This window comes from Lissotriton vulgaris, chromosome 8 (genome assembly GCF_964263255.1).
Source record: "Lissotriton vulgaris chromosome 8, aLisVul1.2, whole genome shotgun sequence".
NCBI classification, from domain to species: domain Eukaryota; kingdom Metazoa; phylum Chordata; class Amphibia; order Caudata; family Salamandridae; genus Lissotriton; species Lissotriton vulgaris.
The window spans coordinates 451,355,338-451,374,209 of NC_141696.1; the positions used below are offsets into that span (position 1 = coordinate 451,355,338).

The following is an 18,872-nucleotide window of genomic DNA, read 5'->3' on the forward strand; positions in this document are numbered from 1 at the left end:
ATGGGTTCCACAGCGGTATTCGTACAAGCGCCTTGAGACCCTTGCGGGTGAGTAGTGCGCTATACAAGTATCAATTTCAATTTCAATGGCCAGTGTATGTGTGCACGCTTGTGAATGCATGGGTGTGAGTTAGTGTGCATGTATATGGGCGAGTGTATGTGTATTGCTTGCTTTTCCCCCCCTCCTGTTCGAATTAGTGGCCACCACTGCCCTCTGAACTAATTTTTAATTGTAAAATCTTTTTATTGGCATTTCGTTAATAAGCAAGGTACATACATCGTGGTAACATTTTCAGGGTATTCAGTACAATTTCTACAAAACGTTCTGTTTTGGATGTGATTAAATTAGGTTGTAACATTCATCTTAACACGTCAAGCTACTGTGTTTCTAGGGATTGCGTGCTTATACAGCTCATGTGAACATATGTTGCTCCCTAGAGACCGTACTGTTACTCTGGTGTTGACCTGCAGTGTCGGTGTTGGGTGACACCATCTGTTAAATGTTCTTATAGTGGGAACCATAACTCTTCAACTTGGGAGATTAGAACCGGGACTCACTGTATAGAAGTTTTCACTTCTTAGTGAGGTCTAGTGGGTCAGATGGGTGACATCAAGCTCTAGGCTAGATAGCACAGGGGTATGGGATGTGAGTGTCTATATAGGGGATGCATCAGTTGCTTCGCGCGGTCCAGGGGTGTTCACGCCTCCCCAGAAGTCGATTGTCGGGGAGGGGTATGTTGTGCGTTCTCTTGGTGCGTTTCCTCCACAGGAGCTGCGCCGGCCTGTGTGGGTGGTTCATCTGTTGCTCCCTGCTTGAAGGCGTGGAGCAGAGACACCCATTGCATGGAAATGTGGTGTTTGCGGGTGCCTTGGATTTCTTCCGATCTAAGCACATCCTCCTCCGCAGCTCCCCACTTACTAACGGCTCCCCTCCAAGCTTCGATCGGTGCCCATCCCTGCACCCTCCAGTGCATGGCTATGGATCTTTTTGCCAAGAGGATTACTAGGGAGACAAAGCGTGTCTCCACCTTTTGGTGCTTACGGCGTCTGGCTATGCCCAGCGCACCGACCTCCCATGTGTTGAGACCTGCAACCCCTGTTATTTCCATTAGGGTGGTGTATATCGTGGTCCAGTATGGGTGAAGTGCCAGGCAATCCCAGAACATATGGAGAAAGGAAGCGCCAGGTTCCAGCCGGGCACCTAGGGCAGGTGAAATGTATGTTAGGGTAGTAGCGCTGAAGCATTTCCAAAGTCAAGTATGCGCGGTGCAGTATATGGTATTGTATGTTTTTGAAATGATAGTTACGGGACTCTTTTTTTCTGGAACTCGAGGGTGGGCTCCCATTCTTTAGCATGAAGGGGTCTCTGGAATTCTGCTTCACATTTCTCTTGGAAAGGGGTAAGGGTAACCGCACCTAGGGTTGCACCGCTTTTACAACCATGCCACCAGATGTTGCCCTGGTCCCATCTGTAGGATAGTATGCAGGAGTGGGCGTGTAGGTGGTTCTTTGTCTATTGTGTGCCACAGTCAGCGGCACTCTATCAACAATTGCCTGTGTGTGAGGAATTGGCCATTTGGAAGGTCTGTGTCGGCGGCAAATTCAGCAAATGTCTGTAATTGTCCATTAGCATACAGGGTGCCCACCCTGTATGCTAATGGACAATAGCTTGATTGGAAAATTGACTATTGGTTTATGTGGTTTTGCTTTATGTTTGGTTTATGTTTATATGAAATACAGAAACATTTTTATATCACATTGTGTGGAGTCTCTTTTGTGGTGTATGACTCACTGGTGTGAGTGTGTTGCGCAAACGCTTTACACATTGCCTCTCGGATGAGCCTGACTGCTCTGGCCAAGACACCAAATGAATGAGCAGGGATTATCTTAGATGTGTAACTCCCCTACCCTGACTAGAGTGGTGGGTTCTGCCGAGATGAGGTGCTTATCCTATTTAACCAGAAACCCCTTTTCTAACACTAGTACTAATAATAATGATGATAATACTAATACTAAGATCCAGGTTGTTTCTCACCAAAATTCCCAGATCTTCACCTCTTTAAGCCTTCTTGTTAGTCCTCATTACTAAGGGAACAGTCCCTTTTCACTGCTTCTTCCACCTCTGAGGAGATACAATCGTACATCCGTTATAACTAGCTTATCACACCTGTTTAGGCCTGCCACATATTCATGGTCTTTACACCTTTCTTATTCAGTTATGTGTAGTACTTATAAAATTGCTGACGCCTTTTAGTTACACCTTATTTCTCACACTTTGCTATGTGCTTTTGTAGTTAGCATTCCTTGTAAAGTATGTTTGTCCACTCATGATCATGAGTATGACATGCACATAAGAGGTTGCTAGGTTAACTTATACACATTGTCAGGATTAGAGTCGAGGGTAGATGCGGATAGATGCCGTCTACCCACTATTTCCAGAGAGTAAATACCATCTACCCTGCTGTAAAGCTGGCTACTTTCAGCAGAGTGCCACATTCTCGTCTTACTACTCCCGGTGAAGGAGCAAGAAATCATAGAAAAGAGATTTGCTCTGACACAATCCTCTCACGGAACTCTTAACCCCTTATTAACCTTGTATTGTGTAAATTAATATGCACCAGACTACACTAAAGAAGAAGAAGCTTGCCTATATGTTTTACTAATGAGTAACTCAAGTGAGATTCTAAAACGGCCGCTAATGAAAATCTTTAGTACGCATGAGTCTATTGCATCTACGTAGTATGACCTACCTTCGCTTGGAGGGAATTTCTTATGCTTGCACAGTTGCTAACAAGATGGCTGCTTTGAACTCACATGTTTGGCATCTGCTTTGCTAGAAACTAAAGCAAGTTATTTAACTAATGCTAAAGTGGGGAAAGCATTAATAAGTAAATGGGGTTAGAATAAATATTTGTGGTATACAGTGAAATCATTTATTCTTGAAAATAACATCTGTCTTTTTGACTTTATTATTAGCTCGCCTTTGGGCCTCTCGAGTATGACAGAAGTAAACAGAATCATGTGAATGAAATGTTCATTTGCGCATGCCTATTGTGAGTGAATCCTGAAAGATGACTGCAAACTTGAATACAAGCCAAGGCCACTGAGTGTCCTGGTTGGGAACCAAGTGGTGAAGAGTTCACCAGGATGGCAGAAACCGTGGAAGCTAATATAAATGTTGCAAAAATAATGTGAATGCAGGTGGGGAATAGAGTTTGAATAAAAAATTAAGGGGATGGGTTTATTAACAAAGGGCTCACTTAAAAGAGTGAGATGTAAGCATGGTGTGATGATCACCTCCCCTTGCCTGTCCAATCAGAGTTAGGAGTTTCATGATAGTGAAACATTTTTGGGAGGTACGTGAATATTGTAAGATATAATTGAGGTAGTTCTTAGTTAGTTAGAGAGACGTCGATGCTGAATGCTGCAGAGACCGAGATGCTGTCGGAGTAATGAAAGATGCAGAAGAAGAATCGAATTGCAGAACCATATATCTTGAGCTAAATAAATTAGAAGAAGATCGTGGGAGAATCTCGAGGAGGAAGAGAGTGTCAGAAAAGGGTGCTACACAAGCCCCGGTGATAGAGAAGTTAGCTATCCTGTCCTCATTCCTGTCCTGAAGCCTTTGATTGCCAGATCTGTCCTTGTGGACCCTTCCCAGCCCCTTGGCCTGGGGGTTGGTTTTCACACCAGACTTATAATTATATGTCTGTTTTATGAGCCTATGTCCTTTTCTCTCTATCCCCTCCTTTCCGGTCATAGTCATTGCGTAGTATGAATGAATACATTCAATAATTGATTTAGCGAATCTTCCTTCCTAATGAATAGATGGAGACTTTTCTGTACTTTGTAAGTGGTTTACATGAAATTATTCTTAGATAAAGATTGAAAATACATCCGACTCTGTTATCATTTAATATTTGCAAGTAAGTTGCATTATTTCATTTCACCATCAACTAGTTTAACTAATGGTCCATCGACCAGAGGAAAGAACTATTTGATCAGTGAAGGATTAGTTCAGAACCAGAGGTAACCAATCTTGAAATGGTAAGAAATTCCTAAAAACATGACCCCAGCGGTTATTGCTTGGTTTTTGTGAATGTGTGCATGAGCCCATGTGAGTATATTGTGTTGGACTACCTATTGCTGGTAAGCTACTGGATCAGTTTTCTGGTAGCAGAGCTATGGTTAATATTGACTAGTTTGGTGATTAGTATTGATTTTTATTATTGATTTATGTTTAACAAAAATAGTTTGCGTTTTGTTCTCTTTTGTCCAGCATTCCCGGAAAATTGAATCGCGGGTGGCGATGGAAACCACACTGCAGTGAGGTTACTCATCTGTTGAAATAGCACTGAGAAGCTATGCAGGGCTGGCAGTGTTAAACTAGGGACTATTTTCTGTGTAAAAGTGAGAGTGATTGATAGCAAAGAGTCCGTTGGTGAAACTTTGGTGTTATATCACCTAGTAAGAGTAACACTGAAGGAGTAGCAGGTTCTTCTGAACTTGATTGATAGCAGAGACTTCGCTGGTGAAACTTTGGTCTTATATCACCTAGTAAGGGTAACACTGAAGGAGTAGCAGGTTCTGCCGAGCTTGATTGAAGGGTAAACGGAAAGTTTTACTCACAGTGTATGAGAAGTAAACAGAAGGTCTTACTCAGAGAAGAGTGAGCAGAAGGTTATACTTGCAGTTGAAAGAATTAATCTATCATATTGATTTATTGGAACAGAGTAGCAAATGTTTTTATGTTGTTACTAAACGGTTTCATTTGAAAGAAAAGTAGAGAAAGAAGTTTCTCATATTACCTTGTAAAGGGAGGGTTAGTTGCCGGAGTCGCAGTGACGGCACAGTGAGCCGCGCTGGGATAGGTAGAAACAGCGGGCGTGTGTCTGAAGCGGATTTGTAAAGGAGGAGCCAGTAGCAAGGAACAGGACTGACAACATCTGAAAGGTCGTGCTAGCATTTGTTAGACCACAAGTGTGACTTAAAGCTTTATTGGAAGCTTGGGTGAAAGCTAATTTGGGTTGGCAAATGGAAATTTGTACACCTGATTCTCATTTGTCTTTTAGTACGAGGTGCCTAAAACAGGAAGTTTAAAGTTTGCAGATTATTGAACTATATTGAGTGCCCAAATGTATGGAGAAAGGAGGAAAATGTTGTTTATAAAGAAAATCAGGAGTTTCTTTAGGGAAGATAAACCTGTTTTGACTAGAGAGGGAATACCTTTTCCACCAGCAAAAACACCTGCTTCATTTATGATGATGGAGAGAGGATATCATACATGTGTATGGATGGCGAAATGGATGGAATATACAAAGGATGATGGTGTTTTAGCTTTCCAGAGCATGGTACCTTTAATCGAAGAATTTAAGGATGCGGATGTATGAATGAGAACCAAGACCTAGATTAACACAATATGATGCATTAGAAGAATGGGAAACTGAATCATTTGAGAGAGAAAAATGTTGAAGAGGAAAATTTACAGGATTCTGTACAAGACGTATGAATGGGACGCGTGAAGAACAGATGGAACAGTGGAGAAGAGCAATGGTATCAGAAGGATTATATCCAGTACCTGAGGCTGATGAACAAACAGTGAGTAAGTGTAAAGAACAATTTAAACACTTGAATACAGCAGGGAATGGAGAATCAGAAGATTAATTATTGGAGGATATTCTAATTAAAAACCCTCCCCCGTATCAAGAACGACCAAATAATTTTCCCCCAAGTGCACCAGTATTAGGAGCACCTTTAATTCCGCAGGTATTACATGATCAGCCAGTTAAAAGAGTATTATATGATAAAGGAAAAGTAGCATTGAATAAAAATAGGGAAGAATTAATGCAGAAAATAACTCAACTAAATATAAATCCTGAAGTATTGATAATACCCGTAACCATAGGACCTGTTGTCCCTTTGTATGGAGACAAGGTAAATTGTCCAAAGGCACAAGTTGCAGTGATTTCTTGGAACAATCCCAGAAAAGAAATTATAATTACTGATGACCAAGCCAGTGAGTGTGATTCCGAAATTTCAATAAGAGACTCAGTGAATGAAACCCCAAAGAGAGGTATGCCTAATAGTTCAAAAGAAGGAAGGTCAGCAAAATCCTCAGGAGTCAGAAGTGCCACAGCAGTAACTCCAGAAGATTTAGAAAGATGGGCACAAGGGATAGAAAAGCAGAGTTCACCTCCTAAAAAATTAGATATTTACAAATTAAAAGTGGAATTGGACAAAATATAGCTAGAAATGTGTGAATAGATTGATTTAACACCTACTAGCGCCAGGACACCCCAGGGTAGCAGTGCGCTTTATAAGTACAATTAACATTAACATTAACAATGAAGAAGAATTGTTGTTTATATGCAGGAGTATAACTAGAAATGCAAGAATATGTCATGAGAAGTTAACTGAACTTTCATCAGAAATGGGAACAGACGTAGAGAGATTGAAAGTATTACAAAAGCCTTATCGAGTGGATTTTTCGGACAAAGATTTAGAAACTATGAATGTGTCTGGAAGGCAGTTACAAGTAAAAGAGTTACTGAATATTTTGTAGAAATAGGGAGACATTGACAAATGGAGTGTAAGGTGGTTGAAAAAAAAGGAGAAAGTCCAGGCAAAGGAAGCATCTATTGCATATCTATTAAAAGAAACAGGGAAAGTAGAAAGATTGTGTCTCATGAGAGAGGTTCCTGGTGAAGGATATTCTCATCTTCCATGGAGTCAACAAGATATTTTGTCATTTACAAACAATTTTCCAAAATTGAGAGAGAAGCTAGTTGAATGGTACAAATAAGTTGACAAGATTTGTAAAGGTTTTGAAGGTTCTGTTGAAGATTAAGATAGTTTATTTTATATAGTAGTGTCGGCAGATTTACGGACAGAGTGTAAAATCACAGTTGATTGGCCTATTGAAGAATATTCAAGAGATTCGAAAACAGGAGCACCATCAGATGATGTAATGAAGAAATATCACCAATGAATTACTTTCTTAAAAGAGAAAATTCCTCCAAAAGAAACAGATTGGGTGAAGATAGATAGAACAACACAAGAGTCAAATGAATCTGTTCATGCTTATTATGAACAATTGTTACAGGTGTTTAACAGTACAGTGGGTTTGAGAACATTGGAGAAAAGAATATGGGTCATTTTGTATATCGATTTGTTTATGGTTTGAACCTGAGATTAGTCAAATGATTCAGCAACATAAGCTTTGCTGGCAAAGCAAAAGCATTGATGACATTTTGAAATACGCTAAATATTGTGGTGATTACATTGAGGCTAGACATACAAAGTTAAAAGAGAAAGTGATGTGGGCAAAAGTGAAATTGGCAGAATAGCAGGAAATCAAATTAAATGGTCAAATGAAAGGTCAGGTAAACAAACAGAATCAGAGTGATAGTGTGGCAAGTGCTGGTAAACAAAAAGGACGAATGAATAGAGAGGATGCAAAGAAAATGTTTCCTTGTCATGGATGCGGAAAGCTTGGACATTGGAAAAAACGAGTATAAGAATATTCAGAATATTAATGTGCCTAATAAAAATGTAAATCCACAGACACAGGATGAGGTGTTTGTGAATCAACCACAGCAGGTAGTTAATCAGCAGTGTCAGTTGCCACCTGCCCCTATGCCACATTTTGTGAATTAGACACAATACAGTGCAAATGCCTGATTTCAAGGAAGTGGTAAGAAAAATTCAGTGGTTTCACAATATTTTTTACAGAACAATACCAAAAAGAAAATAGTTACATGCCATGACGGTCCCTGAGGGGGGAGGAAGAGGAATGCGTACTTGGCGCATCCTTGCCGGTAGATGAGTCAGGTCCATTTATTGATGGAAAAGTGGAAGGTACTGATATCACTTTCCTTTTGGATACTGGTGCGACCCATTCTACTGTGAGAACAGCAGACATCCCAAACCTCCCCACTCGGGAGAATCGATCCAAGTAGTAGGAGTTTCAAACCAACAAATCCGAACCACACTCACGAAACCTATGGAGGTGCGAATTGGAACATTTAAAGATATGCATACATTCGTAGTTTGGGATTCTAGTGCAGAGACCTTCAATGGGTTCCATGTTTAAATATCGATTACAAAAATATAGATGAAAAAATATCAATGTAAAAATATCGATTACAAAAATATCGAATCCCTATACTTAAACAGGTAAGTACAGTAATATCAACTCAAAAATATTGATATAATAAATATAGATGTGAAAATATTGACTTTAAAAAATAACTTAACTTAAAATAAATGAATGAAATATTATTAATATTATTAACAAAATAAATTTAATGTAATTTATATTTTAACTAATTATTACAAATAAACTTAATTTAATATATATAAACACAAAAAATGTGTACATATACATATATTTGCTTAAATACATTTGATTAACTATTATCTTTAATTGATACCCTTTTTTGATTATATAAAAATAAAATAAACACATATATAAATAATTTAAAATAAAATATTCTATATTTAATTAACACATTCAACTATTCAAAAAAATAATACATATATTTAATAACAAAATAAAAACATTAGTAGTTAAAATGTTGGATAGCAAAGGGGTAAAAATTACTATTCCCACTCAAGTGAGTGCAACAGTAGGGAAAGCACTGGATAGCGGAGGGGTAAAAATTACTATTCCCACTCCAATGAGTGCAACAGAAGGGAAACCGCTGGATAGCGGAGGGGTAAAATTTACTATTCCCACTTCAGTGAGTGCAACAGTGGGGAAAGTGCTGGACAGCGGAGGGGTAAAAATGACTATTCCCACTCCAATGAGTGCAACAGAAGGGAAAGCGCTGGATAGCATAGTGGTAATTTTTACTATTCCCACTCCTGAGTGCAACAGTAGGGAAAGCGCTGGATAGCGGAGGGGTAAATATTACTATTCCGACTCCAGTGAGTGCAACAGTAGGGGAAAGCGCTGGACAAGCGGAGGGGTAAAAATTACCATTCACACTCCAGTGAATGCAACAGTAGGGAAAGAGCTAGAGATGCATTGCCTCTTGTACTGATTGGGCTCAGAAGTATTCCTGACAAAAACACAGGACTCAATCCCAATGAGATTATCATGGGAAGAGAAATGATAATTGAGACAAGCATACATACCAGGACATACATTGCTGAATATATATCAGATGATCTGGTATTCGATTTTTGCAAAAGATTGGTTAACCTAGTGCATTCTGTCTCTCACCAGGTTGGAGAAGACGCAGTGACCAGGCAGCCGGAGCAAGCACATGATTTGAATCCAGGAGATTGGGTAATAGTAATGAATCACACCAGATAGTCATGTCTAGCACCAAGATGGGATGAACCACGACAAGTCATATGAGTCACCACCACAGCAGTGAAGTGTGCAGGTTTACCAAACTGGATTCATGCCAGTCATACCAAAAGGGTGCCAGCCCCTGATGAAGAAGGACCACAACTGACTCAAACAGTTGGGGAAGATGAAGGGTGTGCAGTCGAAGAATCTATAACACAAGATTCAAGGGAGACTGACAGAGAACCAGTGGTTGACATACCAGAAGTTATTATCAAAACAAGGAGTATAACCAGATTAGTGGAGCAGGAGATTAGAGATGACCAGATAGGTATAGAGAACAAGCTCAGAAAAAAAAGAACCAAGAAAATAATGACCCTGAGCAGGACCAGATAGGGACAGAAGAACATACAATCAAACGAAGAACCTGAACCAGGACAATTAGGCATAGAAGAACATGTTCAGGCGGCAGAAGATCAAATTGTAATAAGACTTGACCAGGACCAGTTAGGAAAAGAAGAACAAGTTGGGTAAGAAAAAGAGCAGATTAAGAAAGTACCTGAACAGGAACAGAAGAAGGAGAACGAGTTCAGGCAGTAAAAACCACGCAGACAAGACCTGAACAAGGGAAGGTAGAGAGAAACTCTGAAAACGAGAAAAAAAACGGGTTGTGCCACAACATAACGAGAATAAAAGAGGTTGTGAAAGAGACGAAGAAGGTGAAAGTGTAGTGCAATTTAAACGGGTCAGAATAGGTGATAATTTGCCGGGGGGAGTCAAAAGATTGAAATATCGCCTGAGGAAAACAAAGGGAAATCCAGAACAAGTAAATGAAGTGACTAGCAAAACTCAGACCGAGCAGGCAGTTACTAGAAATGTTCGTAAAAGTCCAAGATTAAAGGTTTTGAATAGCAAATTCAAAGGACCTGAAAGGACTCATGCGATTCTTGAAGAATTTGAGAATCTAGATTTAAAGGAAGGATCTGATGAAGAAATAAAGGCTGTACAGATTGACGACAAGGAAGTGAGGCCTCCTTGAAGTACTTAAAGATTCGAATTCATAACTAAAGAAAGAAGAGGAATCTTCTTGAGACTAAATGGCTGAGAACAGAGTTGCAGAAAGACCAAAACGAAGTTGTATAATGAAATGCTGTAGAGTTTGCATATGTAGTATATTATTAGTGATTTTAGTATGGCTATTTTTAACAATAGCAGTTCCTTATCTCATGATAAAGGATAAGAAGAATGACACAAACACTAATGAAAAGATTGCAAACCAAAATGGAGATAGAGTAGAATTAGAAGCATTAGATGAGACAGATTTACATCACACCGTAACAGATAATGACACCTCTTTAAATGTATTTACAAAGTTATTGCTTATGGAGACACAATAGAGATTAGTGATTGGTATGTTTGTATGAAACTACCTACTTCAGTAGCTGAGGGGGTTACATACCACCATTTACCTTTAACATATAGCATTTCATGTAGCATATTGTCAAGTTTATTTTATAGAGCAGGAAAACTGCAATATTATCATTCTAATATAGATGTAGTATTTACAGAAATTCCTATTAGAAAGAATATGAATCCAGTATGCAGTAGTTTAGATGCACAGTTTATGGGTGAATTATCCTAACTAGGAAATCATTAGATATAGAAAAGGCACATAAAAAACAATCTAACATGCTCATTACGTGCTCATTACCTGAAGAAGAGAAAGTGTTGTTAAATTGAGTTGAAGAAAGGAGACAGGATTTCCAAAGGAAAGTTGATGAACAGAAGCACCCTATTCCACCATGGGTTGAGAAAGAAGGGACTTATACAGCTGGCAAGGCTCATGCTGCGATGTTCCTAGACTTTGTGAAGAGAGTGAAAACATGTCTCCATAGATTGAAGACAGATTATAATAATGTATTTATTGGTTCCAGTTAATGTGAACATAACTTCCTAATTTTGGGAGGTTGGGTACTTAAAGGGCGAACTGATCCAGTATTTCCAGGAGTTTACTATGTGTGTGGTAATAAAGCTTATTGTAAGCTGCCTGCAAGATGGTACGGGAGTTGCTATTTCGGAATAGTATTTCTCAAAATCTTGTGAAGAGAAACATTGTAAGCAATTATAACACTAATGATCTAACCCGAAGAAAGAGAGCTAGTTTTTCAGAAATATTAGGCGATATATTTAGTGCATTGATACCTTCAGTGGGAGTTGTTCTAAATTCACATAGAATTTGTCCATTGTCATCAGTGGTATCGTCTTTCGACTGATACAGCTGGAGGTTTCTTGATGATTAATACAGAAATGGTTGCAATTGGATCTATGGTTTTGCAGAATCGACTTGCGCTTGACATATTATTGGCTAAAGAGGGTGGATTCTGTAAAATGTTGAAAGTGCAACATTGTTGCACTTACATACCGGATAAATGGACAGAAATTAAAGGATATATAAAGAATATTACAAAAATGCATGAAGAATTAAAACCACTGGAGGTTGACAGTGTATGGGAAAGACTATCAAAAAAGCATTTCTAAAGTAGGGACTTGGCTTACTAACATAGGGAAAGGTATTCTTAGACAAGTAATATTTCTATTAGTAAGTATAGCAATAATAGTTTTGGTAATAATAATGTGGTGTAAATGTTGCACTAATAAGTTGAGAAGAAGGAGATATTAAATAAATGGAAAGGGAACCAAAAGAAAGTATGAAGAGATATAATTAGAAGAAATGAAGGACAAGTTATATGACTGAATGAGACAATTAAAGAATAAAGATAAAAACAAAAATGAAGAAGGAAAAGAAAGTAAGAATTGCTAAAATTGGCATCTGATATGGGATGGGTAATTTTGTGATGGCTTTAAAATGCCATCAGAGAGGGGATTGATGGAGCAAGAACTCATAGAAAAGAGACTTGCTCGGACGTAATCCTCTTACGTAACTCTTAACTCCGTATTAACCTTGTAATGTGTAAATTAATATGCACAACAGACTACACTAAAGAAGAAGAAGCTTGCCTATGTGTTTTACTAAAGAGTAACTCGAGTGAGATTCTAAAATGGCCGCTAACTGAAAATCTTTAGTATGCATGCGTCTACTGCATCTACGTAGTATGATGTACTTTCACTTAGAGAGAATTTCTTGCACTTGCCCAGTTGCTAACAAGATGGCTGCTTTGAACTCACATGCTTGGTATCTGCTTTGCTGGAAACTAAAATAAGTTATTTAACTAATGCTAACATGGGGAAAGTATTAATAAGTACATGGGGTTAGAATAGAAATAGGTGGCATACTGTGAAATCATTTATTCTTGAAAATAACATCTAATAAAGTCTTTCTGACTTTATTATTAGTGCACCTTTGGACCTCTTGAGTATGACAGAACTAAGCAGAATCATGTGACTTAAATGTTCATCTGTGCATGCCTATTAAGAGTGAATCCTGAACGGTGACTGCAAACTTGAATACAAGCCAAGGCCACTGAGTGTCCTGGCCTGGGAACCAAGTGGTGAAGAGTTCATCAGGATGGCAGAAACTGTGGAGGCTATTATAAATGTTGCAAAAATAATGTGAATGCAGGTGGGAAATAAAGTTTGAATAAAGAATTAAGGGGATGGGTTTATTAACAAAGGGCTAACTAAAAAGAGTGAGATGTAAGCATGGTCTGATGATCACCTCCCATTGCCTGTCCAATATGAGTGAGGAGTTTCATGATAGTGAAACATTTTTGGGAGGCACGCAAATATTGTAAGGTATAATTGAGGTAGTTCTTAGTTAGTTAGAGAGACCTTGATGCTGAATACTGCAGAGATTGAGATGCTGTTGGAGTAACGAAAGATGCTAAAGAAAAATCAAATTGCAGAACCATATATCTTAAGCTAATTAAATTAGAAGAAGATCGTGGAAGAATCTCGAGGAGGAAGAGAGTGTCAGAGAGGGGTGCTACACAAGCGTTGGTGATCGATTCCTGTCCTGAAGACTTTTTTTGCCAGATCTTTCCTTGGGGACCCTTACCAGCCACTTGGCCAGGGGGTTGGTTTTCACTCCATACTTGGTAACTATAATTATATGTCTATTTTATGAGCCTATGTCCTTTTCTCTCTATCCTCTCCTTTCCATGCATAGTCATTGCTTAGTATAAATGAATACATTTAATAATTGATTAATTGATTCTTCCTTCCTAATGAATAGACAGAGAGTGTTCTGTACTTTGTAAGTGGTTCACATGAACTTATTCTTAGATAAAGATTTAAAATACATCCAAATCTGTGATCATTTAATATTTGCAAGTAAGTTGATTTATGTCATTTCACCATCAACTAGTTTAACTAATGGTCCATCCACCAGAGGAAAGAACTATTTGATCAGTGAAGGATTAGTTCAGAACCAGAGGTAACCAATCTTGATATGTTAAGAAATTCATAAAAACATGACCCCAGCGGTTATTGACAGGTTGTTGTGAATGTCTGCATGGACCCAGGTGAGTATATTGTGTTGGACTACCTATTGCTGGTAAGCAGCTGGATCACTGGAATTTAGAGAAATATGTTAAACTTATCCTGGTGTAATTTTCGGACACCGGGGAACTTTCAGCAGTGCCTGCACATTGTCTGCTGTTGTTCAGAGCAGCAACGTGCAGGTGGTTAAAGCGCACATCAGAGTCCAGCTTCGCCCATAACAAAAGCTGGAGTTATGGGGCCATTAGGCCTCTTTATGTTGAAGTATCCTGGCTGGGAGCTATCTGGAGCCTCTTAAGATTGTTTTTGTGTAAGAAGGTGCCTTTTCCTGCACAAAAACAATCCTGCACGTAACAGATGCACTCTTGTACCGTGGTGCCAGGATGCGTACATTGGTGCTAGGCTGCCGAAATGGCACTAGCACAGGTAGAAAGGATAGGAATGCACCATATTGCTTAAATACTGTGCATTCCTCCCCTTTTACTTTGCCATAGGGCAGCTCAGCAAGGTGCCTTGCTGTGCTGCCCTATGCCAAAATCCCGAAAATAAGCCCCTAAATGTATAAGTTGAGGAACCGGTTTCGAATCAGGCTTGGGACAATATTGTGGCACAACCCCAATGCAAAATCTAATTTGTTAAATATTATAATGCTCTCTAATGTACTGATGATAGAACTGCTAAACATAAGTGAGGTCTTAAGATCTAACTGTGAAGCCAGTCCCAGGATGCTTGTTTCCAGTGTAGGGATGGCCTGGCAATTTGGGCTGGACTGTTTACATGAGGAACTGGCCTGAGTCAAAACTGGGGTGGCTTAGTGAGCAGAAAAACGATGATGGATTAAACCCAGATCTGTAACTGGGGGTGAGTGTCTGAAAAGTTTCAGCACTCTGTCCATCATCTTACTGTGTTTGCTGCATTAAGATCTAATGTCACTGCGTGTGAGCTCATAGGTTGTGATGCCACTTCCTGTGATGTCAAGCGCTGGGATATCACACACTGTGATGTGAAGTGCCATGATGTGACTTACTGCCTAACTTGGTTAGTCCCCTGACTTTCTTTTTTTAGGACTTGTGCCCTGTGAGGAAACATTGATTTGCGAGAATTGCCAAATACTGGAATAGAAATCTTTGTTGGTAACATTCTCAGTCAAAGCAGAGCCTCTCTGTATAACTGTGACTGCAGCATTTTAAAAAGTAGCTTTATCATGCATATTTTCTCAGTAACCCACCTCCGTTATTCACCTGTATTTGCAGTAGCTTGTATGCACGATACTCAGGTTAATGACAAACTGTTCAAACTGAGTGATAGCATGTCACTATGACCCATTTTAAAATCCTCTACTTCATTGGCTCTGGAACCCGTCATCTCTTACGAATGAAAGTGTTGCTGGTTTAACACACGGGGCTAGTCATCCATCAGTTTGTTAAATTCCATTCTCGTTTATCCAGGTTGCAAAGAATACACATAGAGGTAAAATGCCTTACTGAAGTTAAAGAAATTGGGAGTCTGGCTCCAAGCTACTTGAAAATCGTGATAGACTGGAATTTCTCCAAAGGCCAACCCAAGTGCCATAACTGAAATCTCCTTTTGCACCAAATGCTACTGTTAGTACTTTTTGCAAGTTTTAAAACTGAAGCTTAAGCAGAATTTCCTGGAATGAGTGACAGCGTGTTGCCCACCTGATCGTGACTTAGTCATGTGGATAAGAAAGGGGGTACTTCCAGGGTCGTAGCTAGAATTGGTAAAGCAAGTGCAGTGGCACAAGAACCCAAAGCCCTGAATGGCCCATTGTTACTTGATAATTGGTGTATTGTACTACCCCAACAGTCCAAGGGACAATTTCTCTGGCTGCACCATGGCGTTCTACTTTGTGCAGCTCCATTGTCTGACTCTCCCTGCGACATAGCTGCCAGGTTTTCGACTTATATGCCTGATGTACTTGTCCAGTCCAGGTTTTGCCTTTGAATATTGGGTCTTGTAGTCCTGTTTTATAATCGAATAAACAAGACTACAAGTTCCAGGATCCCAAAAAACCTTGGACTGGAGCAGCACCACTCTTGGACCTGAGAAGCTTGACAGGGCTGCTGTGAGGACTCACTAGAGACAAAAGAAGCAGTTAGCAGGGGCAGACATTTTTCATTTTTCGTAACACCGCCTCTGTAGGATGGTCCCGCAGCAGTTTTCATGTAATGCCTGCATGACGGTGACCAAGCCCCTCCTTTAGAGTAGCAATACTGGGCTCATTTTGGTTAGTTTTGAGCTAGAGAGTGTTCTCAAAATCTAGCAACACTGGAAGGGAGGTCATAGTGTTTTGGAACTGTTTTTAAAGGACTGCCCTAGCCTGCATTGCCAACATAAATCATGTTTGTGTCTCATCTCATCAGCCTTCTCTGACCCCCCCCCCCCCCGCCCACCCCCGCCCCCACAGCCATGCTCAAAATTTCGAATACAGTGTGCAACTTGCATTTTATTTTTTATAATGATCAGAGTGTCTGTAATTATCAGTGTATGCTTGGGTAGATTAATACATATTATAGGTCACAATTGCAGTTTCTAGCATCTTTATTGCAATGTCTTGAGTGCTTTGTTCTTGGTGCAGAGTTTAGTATGCCACAGGCTTAAGTACTGATCAGCATATTACGTGTTAAATCTCTTAATATATTCAAGTGTACTCATGACAGACCAACTGAACATGCACGCCACTTCCGGTAATGTCACTCCCTGTGATGTCACGCGTGATGATGACACATACAGTGATGTCGCACCCATTCTGCCTAACTTGGTGAGTCCCCCCACTTCTTTTTTTAAGGACTTGTGCCCTGCACTTAGGGAATTAACCTTTGTTGCCCTGCTGTCCCCACTGGTTACTTAGGGATCAGGGTGGAGGCACCTGTCGAACGGATTAGGGTTCTCCTTCAGGGAACTGATGAGCACAAGATGGTGAATAAAGAAGCATCTCATTCATACCGTGTCTTGAGAAGACGAGCAGGAAAGATAAAAGTGCATAGATTCTCTTGTTTGTACAATCCACAGCCCAATGAAGTGTACGATTGTGCTGATCAAGGAAATGTAATGCAATACACAGTGATTAATTACTTTTCAGCAGCCACCTCAGACCGCTTTGTGAAAATAGGTTACAAAGCTTAGATGGAACAGATTGCGATTTGTGCTATTTTCTCAAGAATTAAACAGTACCTACCACAATATTTCAGCTTGTTTAATCTTGCAGTTATGCAACTTGCCCCAGAAGTTGGAATTTCCCTCACATAGCCGTAACAAAAAGCTCCACTCGATAGATCTAGAGAGGTAAAAATAAATATTTTAATTAAAATTGACAGATTTACAAGATTCGGTGTTTTTAAACCTCGCTAACCTGTCAAATTTGTTAAAAAGCATTTAAAGTACATGCATTGGGGCATGGCCTGCAGGCCAACATGGCGGATGCAACCATATGAGGCTCCCACTTGGCCTGAACACAATCATTAAAATCCGGTCTAATCTGCACAACTGAAGACCTCCTACACCCACAGCTGAAAGTGGTGAACATGTGGAAGCTAACTGTGGCCCAAGACACCAAGGACCTGCAGTGCAGAGTCACTGCACACCAGGGACTCAGTCTGCAAGGGGAAGGCTAGCGACGTCTGCTCATTCTTGGCACGCGCTGCTAGGCGAAGTGGCACGAGTCGAGGTGCAAGAAAGAGTCCTTCCCCGCTGGGAGGCCAAGAGCCCTGAGCCTTGAGAAACAAGGGAGGAAGGAATTTGCAGAGAGGCCACATGGGTGGTGTGGTGCCGCAGCACGGGGGCAGGGACCACCTAGGCCGCAGAGTGGGGCCTAACTTTCACTTCAAATGAATGCACACAGACACTGGCTAGCAGTAGGGGCCGAAGACCACGAGCGGTCTCGCGCCCATTTATTAATACCCCTCGGGCGGGCCCGCCCTCAGGGTGCATGGGTGCGTGCGGGTGTGCGGGTGTGCGTGCATGCGAGTGTGGACAGGCCGGGTGGCTCTGTCAGTACATCCCTCCAAACTCATAGATATATAGTCCACCTCACTGGGGCACTTGCACCGCACCCAGTGCCCAGGCATAGTCCTTCAGTCTTTGGCTGGGAGTCGGGTTGGGTCGGAGGTTGTATCTCCGGCTCCGCTGACTCTCGGTACCTCCCGTCTCTCTAGCGCACTCCAAAGGACTCCTGGGTGCTCCTGACGTACATTCACTGTTCGCAGTTGTCTCAAGTTCCGATCTAGACGTAGAGGCCTCTTCCCTTGGTTGGCTTGGCAGTGTCTCGTTGTGGGCCTGATCCCCCTCCTCGCTGTCTGCATCCGCAGATGCGGGCCCATCGGTCTCCCGACTTTTCGTGACTCGTTTGAACCAAGACACGTTCCGCTTCACAGCTCTGGTGCCTCGGGTTGCTGACACCATGGTGCCCTGAATGTTGACGATCTCCCATACCTCCGGTTCATACGCTGTGAGGTATTTCCAGTTGGGGTGTCGGTTCTTCAGGATCACCTTGTCACCGACCACCAGGGACCTGGGTCGAGCTCTCCGTGACTGGCTTGGTCTCTCATTGGTGTGTTGTCTTGTCTGCTGGGTAGCGTTTTGGTCCAGTTCCGGTGGATGCCAGGAGGGCCCTGTCGGCATACAGTCTCTTGGAACTTTCCTGAAAAGTAGATGCGCTGGTGCACATTTGGTGGTACAATGGGGCGTCTGTCGATTTGCACTCAGAAACTGAGATAGGCATTCCTCCGCTGCTTCTCCTCTCTCGACTCAGATCTGAAGGGCCTTGTTCAGCGTGTGCATAAATCTCTCGACTTCTCCATTCGCCTGTGACCATTGAGGCGTGATCTTCCTGTGGCAAATGCCCCGTGTCGCCAAATAAGCTTGAAACTCTTTACCTTGGAACGGTGGACCGTTGTCCGACCGTATCTCTGTGGGTATGACCATCATTGCAAATGTTCGGTCTAGCGCTAGCTTGACATGGGTGAATGCAGTGGAAGGCACTTCTTCCACCACGGGGAAACGTGAGTGAGAGTCTATGATTACTAACGTGTTTCTCCCGTCTGGGAAGGATCCAAAGTCGATACTTAGTTTCGTCCACGGTTCTTTGCATGGCTCTTCTG

At 41.0% G+C, this 18,872-nt stretch overlaps 1 protein-coding gene across 2 annotated transcripts in view; it reads right to left on the reverse strand.

The window, feature by feature from the left end:
• The window catches only part of LOC147697167 (lysozyme g-like), a 194,687-nt gene that overhangs the window by 122,108 nt on the left and 53,707 nt on the right, over positions 1 to 18,872 (reverse strand). For both annotated transcript variants that reach the window (XM_086933304.1, XM_086933303.1), the window contains one exon: positions 16,952 to 17,050. In XM_086933304.1, the coding sequence (XP_086789430.1) occupies positions 16,952 to 17,050 (99 nt within the window). The remainder of the gene's footprint in view (positions 1 to 16,951; positions 17,051 to 18,872) is intronic.